The sequence below is a fragment of the Sinocyclocheilus rhinocerous genome, unplaced genomic scaffold, assembly GCF_001515625.1.
Source record: "Sinocyclocheilus rhinocerous isolate Xijiao unplaced genomic scaffold, SAMN03320098_v1.1 scaffold54, whole genome shotgun sequence".
Lineage (NCBI taxonomy): Eukaryota > Metazoa > Chordata > Actinopteri > Cypriniformes > Cyprinidae > Sinocyclocheilus > Sinocyclocheilus rhinocerous.
The window spans coordinates 1311714-1318323 of record NW_015647078.1 but is presented as its reverse complement, the minus strand read 5'-3'; the positions used below and the strand labels follow the sequence as shown (position 1 = coordinate 1318323).

The 6610-nt window shown below is 34.3% G+C and overlaps 1 protein-coding gene across 1 annotated transcript in view; it reads right to left on the bottom strand.

Moving 5' to 3' along the window:
- Positions 1-851: 851 nt before the first annotated feature.
- Positions 852-6610, bottom strand: part of LOC107708726 (serine incorporator 2-like) — a 12130-nt gene continuing 6371 nt past the window's right edge. Inside the window, exons 6-10 of the mRNA XM_016513022.1 lie at positions 5822-5991; positions 5578-5668; positions 3672-3822; positions 1721-1939; positions 852-1598 (exon numbers count right to left, since the gene is read on the bottom strand). Coding sequence (XP_016368508.1) covers positions 1460-1598; positions 1721-1939; positions 3672-3822; positions 5578-5668; positions 5822-5991 — 770 coding nt within the window. The 3' untranslated portion in view covers positions 852-1459. The remainder of the gene's footprint in view (positions 1599-1720; positions 1940-3671; positions 3823-5577; positions 5669-5821; positions 5992-6610) is intronic.

Here is a 6610-nt window from a genome sequence, read left to right as displayed (position 1 = left end):
TACACCATTTTGGAAAGTACCCAAGAACGTAATCAGCATTGTTTACGCTTAGGGTAAAGCGTGCGTATGTGTTGTGATACTCTCTAAAATGGCAGAAGACAGTAACTCGGGGGAGAACAATTGTTGAATAAAGTCGTTATTTTTGTTTTCTTTCCCAACTCAATCCGAGCAGCGGAGTCCTTAGCCGTCTTCAAGAATCGGCTAAAATACATCTTTATTTGACCCTCTTAACTCTAGCACTCTCTATTGTAATTTTATTCTTAAAAATAAAATAAAAAAACTTGCCCCTTTTAGACTTGCACTCTATTCAATTACTGCTTGTTTTCCTAAAAAACAACAAACACTAGCATCTCTATTCTTTTTGTATTCTATTTGTTTTCTTTTTATTTATTATACAATTAACAACAGCAAAAAAGGCCTCTAACACTAGCTTGCCCTATTCTTTTTCTATTCTATCGGTTTTCTTTTTATTCATTATACAATAACAAAAAAAACCTTTGCTACATGTACTGCATTAAGCTGAGACTTGTTATAGCACTTGCATATCATTGCTCTCGTCAATTTTGATTGCTTCCATGGTCCTCATTTGTAAGCCGCTTTGGATAAAAGCGTCTGCTAAATGACTAAATGTAAATGTAATGTAACTAACCCTTTAAGTTACCTTTCGGCAGTCATAATTATATGGGTTTGTTCAAATTTGTAACTACAGTGTATGAGCTATTAATAGCAAATGACTTTTCAGGTAAAGGAAATGTACTTCTGTAAGAACAACACTTCCACCTAGAGGAAACGCCTTCCTGTATTACAGCATCAGGATAGGAATAGCTGGATTATAGACCCATAACCTCGTGTGTACAATTTTATTTTTTAATAAGTTTTATAAGAATGAATAAAAGTGCAAATACAAAAGATCAACTGATCTGAAAAACTGCAAACTTTTGGTCAGGAGTGTCATCATAAAGCTCATAAAATAAAGCTTCAAATCTAAATGGATAAAGCTCTAGATAAACATCTCTTTATCAAAATAAACATCTTGATATGCATGAGGCAATCTGGCAATCCACTGAACATTCAACTTTGATTTGATCAAAAGTAGTGCAATTTGTAACAAAACTGGACCCAAGACAGATATAAAAGACTATGAAATATCCAGAAATAGATGTTCAAACTGTGCACATGTGAATGGAAGTATACATAATTCAAAGAATTCAAGCTCAAGAGACCTACATCAAGAATCCTGGCTTCCTGAGGTGTACAGTGGGTAGAGTTCAGGATATCTGTTAACAGAATATGATTAAGTAACAACAAAAAAAAATATGAAAGGTGTCTTGTGAAAGTAGTGCATAGTGCATAGTGCTCAGCGCATCTTAAAGATTGACAGAAACTTTTGTAAAGCACTAAATAAGTGAATTCGGTGTATTGCTTCAGTACAAGGACACTTTTTGAATCTTCTGTGTGTTTAGCTGAAGTCTCGGTCGGACAGGATTAGCGGAGCCGCCAGGGTCCAGAGGTACAGCGCCAGTCCCAGCCAACTCGAGCAGATCTTCACCCACACAGACGGCATGCTGGTTTTCATGGCTGTGTAGTCGGTTTCAGGTCTGAGAAGGAAAGAGAACGTTTAAAGAAATATCCGTCACTCATTTCTTCAAATGAACATCTATACAGAACTCTCCCAAGCTCCCCAGCAGTACAGAGTGAGGATGCTCTGTGAGACACTCACTGGTACCAGTTGGTCAGGGTCATCATGATGTAGAGGGAGGCCAGGAACAGAGAGAAGTGGAAGAAGGAGTAGCTGTATGTGACGCTGTCCTCTTCGTTATCCACAGCGCGCCTCACGCCGTCCTCAGAGACGCCCTCGCAGGCATCAGCGGACGCCAGCCCCTGAACTTCCTCTGTCTGCATCAGCTTATTCACCTGGCTGTTGTTTGAGGAGCGAATGCTAGAAAAAGACAAGAAGCAAACGCATAAAAAATGGCTTAGATCAAATAATGGAATTAAAAATGACTTCATTTCAAATATGAATTTTACGTCTAGCCAATATATTAAACATTTTCGATATATTGAATATGAATTTTTAGCCGATATAAACTAGAGATTTATTGTTTATTTATTTTTTTGAAAGAAATTCATACTTTTATTCAGCACAAAAATAAAATATGAAGCAGCAACAGGTTTTCGACATTAATAAAGATAAATGTTTCTTGAGCAGCAAATCAACACATTCAAATGATTTCTGAAGGATGTGACACTGAAGACTGGAGAAATGATGCTGAAAATTCGGAAATAAACTAAATATTATTAATTATATTAAAGACAGAAACAGTTATTTTCAATTGTAATATATTTACAATATTACTATATTTTTGATCAAATAAATGTAGCCCTAATGACTTTTAAAAAACATTTGTAAAAATCTTACAGAGCCCAAATTTTAAGCAGTAATGTAAAATAAAATATACATCATGAATATAGCAATGATTTTAATGTGCTTTGTATTTGATCATTATGTTAAGTCAGTAGACATAGCGAATATGCATTATATATACACTACCGGTCAAAAGTTTGAGATCAGTAAGACTTGTAATGTTTTTAAAGAAGTCTCTTCTGCTCATCAAGGCTGCATTTATTTGATTAAAAATACAGAAAAAAAACTGTAATCTTGCAAAATGTTATTACAATATAAAATAATGGTTTCTATTTTAATATCCTTTAAAATATAATTTATTTCTGTGATGCAAAGCTGAATTTCCATCATCATTACTCCAGTATAAAGTGTCACATGATCCTTCAGAAATCATTCTAATATGCTGATTTATTATTAGAATTATCAATGTTGGCAACAGTTGTGCTGCCAAATATATTTTTGGAAACTGCGATACTTTTTTTCAGGATTCTTTGATGAATAAAAAGTTAAAAAGAACAGAATTTATTCTAAATATAAATCTTTTCTAACAATATAAATCTTTGCTATCACTTCTTTACAATTTAACATCCTTGCTGAATAAAAGTTGTAATTTTTTTCAAAAAAAGAAAGAATAAAAATTTACTGACCCTAAAGTTTTGAACAGTAGTGTATATTGTTAGAAAAATTTTTATATTTTATATAAATGCTCTTCTTTTTAACTTTTTATTCATCAAAGAATCCTGAAAAACAGTATCACAGGTTCCAAACAAATATGAAGCAGCACAACAGTTTCCAACACTGATAATAAATCAGCATATTATAATGATTTCTGAAGGATCGTGTGACACTGAAGACTGGAGTAATGGCTGATGGAAATTCAGCTTTGATCACAGGAATAAATTATATTTTAATGTATATTAAAATTGAAAAACGTTATTTTACATCATAATAATATTTCACAATATTAAATTTTTTCCCTGTATTTTTGATCAAATAAATGCAGCCTTGATGAGCAGAAGAAACCGCAGTAAAAACATTAAAAATCGTTCTGATCCCAAACTTTTGACCGTTAGTGTGTGTGTGTGTGTATATATATATATACACATACATACATACATACATACACACACAAAGCAAATACACCAATACACATTTATTTGAACACAATTAAAAGAAGAAGAAAAAAAAAACTTTAGCACAGCTTGTATTCATTTAGCATTTCTTTGTCTGCTTCTGGCAGTGGTGAGGACGATGGTAACCAGCTCACCTGGCATACAGTGTGCAGAGGAGGAAGATGACCAGCCCCACAATGCTCTGGGCATCCCACCACTGTGTCTGGATGCCGGGGGCGCTGGTGGGAGTGACTGCTGTCGGCCCGCTGCTGACCAGACTCAACAGACTCGGGTTACACTTACGATCTGTGCACAGACAAGAGCAATGCAACACATGAGAAACAGGTTATTTAGGAGCATAGCATACACTCTAAAACAGATAGTGATTCTGGTATTCATTTTACACATGCTACCTGGGCTATTAAGCACTGGCTGTGAGTTAAGCAGGGCCAATTAAAGGGATTGTTACACAGAATTTCCATACTGCGCTCCACAGCAAAAAAAAAAAAAGCTCCTTTAAACTTTAATTGCATTACATCCCATTACATTTGGCCTGGAGGTTGCTGAGGTTTGTCATTTTTTCCATTCAAGCAGCTCCATGTGTTTATGTATGTCTTACTTCCCAGAATCCAATTATGTAAACAAACAACCTGCATCTGGAATTTTTCCCCATGTCTTTCCGAGAATTCCTTTGTTTTGGTAAAACTTTATCAGGCATGTGATTTCTCAGTTTTGGTAACGAAATGAAGTTTGAGACAGCATACAGATTATTATCCGACAATAATAGCAATGAAACTACCTTAAAAAGAGGTAGTTTTTTTGTTGTTGTTATGTACTCAGCTAGGATGCATTAAATTGACCAAAATGAGTGTATGGACATTTATAATGTTACAAAAGATGCTTCAAATAAATACTGTTCTTCTGAACAACAACAACAAGATCATAGTTTCTATACAAATATGAAGCTGCACAACTGTTTTCTGCATTGATTTCCGAAGGATCATGTGACACTGAAGACTGGAGTAATGATGCTGAAAACTCAGCTTTGATCACAGAAATAAATTACATTTTAATATATATTATGGCAGAAAGCAGTTCTTTTAGCTTATTATAATATTTCACAATATTACAGTTTTTACTCTATTTCTGAACAATGAAATGCAGCTTTGTTGAGATTCTTAAAAAAAAAAATTAAAAATCCAATAGACCCCAAACTTTTGATTGGAAATGTACATAAAAAAAAATTTGTGCTGGGCAATGATTAATTGCATCCAAAATAAAAGTTTGTTTATATATGTGTGTGTACTGTGTATATTTATTATGTATATATATATATATATATAAATACACACACATGCATGCATATATTTAAGAAAAATTGTTATGTTTATGTATTAAATATATTTATATGTATATGTAAATACATGCAAATATTTTCTAAATATATACTGTATGGGTGTCTTTATATGTACATAATACATATACACAGTACACATACATATATATTATATAAACAAAAACTTTTATTTAGGATGCGATTAATCGCGATTAATCATAGCCCAGCATTAATAAAAATTAATTTCTGCAAACAATCACAGAAACAGGTGTCACTTGTTTCTGTGATGGCCTCCTAGACTCTCTCTCTTTGCTTGTCAGTCATTTTGCACATTCAAGTTTGTTGACATACCTTTGAAGGGTGAGGATTTGAAGTTAGCAAGATGAAATTAGCTAGATGGCAGAAAATGTCTTTTAAAACAAAATATATTAGGCAAGTTCTCTAGTTATAAAAGTTTAAACAGACACACACACACACAAAAAATAGGTGTACGTTTTTGTTTAACTTTGACTGCACTGTGTGTCAATCACCTTAATGTCAAATTCTTAAAAGTTGTCAACTTTTTATTGTGCATATAAGCACCCTTTCACCTGACCGACTCTTTCAGAGATGAGGGTGCTTATGAACTAGATTCTCATGAATTAAAATTCAATCAGAAAGTTCAGAGGTACAACAAAAAAGCATTCAATGAAGTTCATCTCATGAGATCTGTTTGCGAGACTCACTGGGGTTGTTGCTCATCGCAGACCATGTGAGATACATGGTGTAGAGAGAGATGAGAGACGCCTGGAGCAGCCCAGAGCTCGGCTGAGCCTCCTGTAACACAGTTACCCACAATCTAAATCATTCTGTCAGTGTATGTGATGTGTGCAGATCTGATGATACGCAAATGTTCACATTCTGTCAGACTTGTCTGCTTTATCTTGTTTGCATCCATTCAGAGAGAAAAGCAAGAAAACCAGCAATGACCTGCACTTTTGGAAGAACAGCCACCACAGACACCATGATGCAGAAGATGAGGTTGAGGCTGATGAAGGCTTTGTGCTCGGCGCAGTCCTCCGGCTGCGTGTAGAATATATAGAACAAAACCACAGCAGCAAAGGCACAGATATAGTGCACCAGTGTGAACGACAGCAGGGCTGTGGAGAAAAAGAATATGATTGTAGCCAATCAGCTCATATTTGATATTAAATATACAGTTATGTGGATTTTGGGTCAAAGAAAGACACCAAGTTACTAACAAATTGTCCCTCATGGACCCTTTTCACCTTCCTCGGGTGCTCAAAAGTGGAAGTCTACATAGTAGGTAAACTTCTATGTCACTTCTATGGTCAACTAATATGTGACCCTGGACCACAAAACCAGTCTTTAAAGTGTCAATTTTTCAAAATTGAGATTTATATATCATTTGAAAGCTGAATAAATAAGCTTTCCATTGATGTATGGTTTGTTAGGATAGGATAATATTTGGCCGAGATACAACTATTTGAGAATCTGGAATCTGAGGGTGCAAAAAAATCAAAATACTGAGAAAATCACCTTTAAAGTTGTCCAAATTAAGTTCTTAGCAATGCATATTACTAATCAAAAATAAAGTTTTGATATATTTACGGTAGGAAATTAACAAAATATATTTACTTAATATCCTAATGATTTTTGGCATAAAAGAAAAATCTATAATTTTGACCCATACAATGTATTGTTGGCTATTGCTACAAATATACCCCAGCGACTTAACACTGCTTTTGTGCTCCAGGG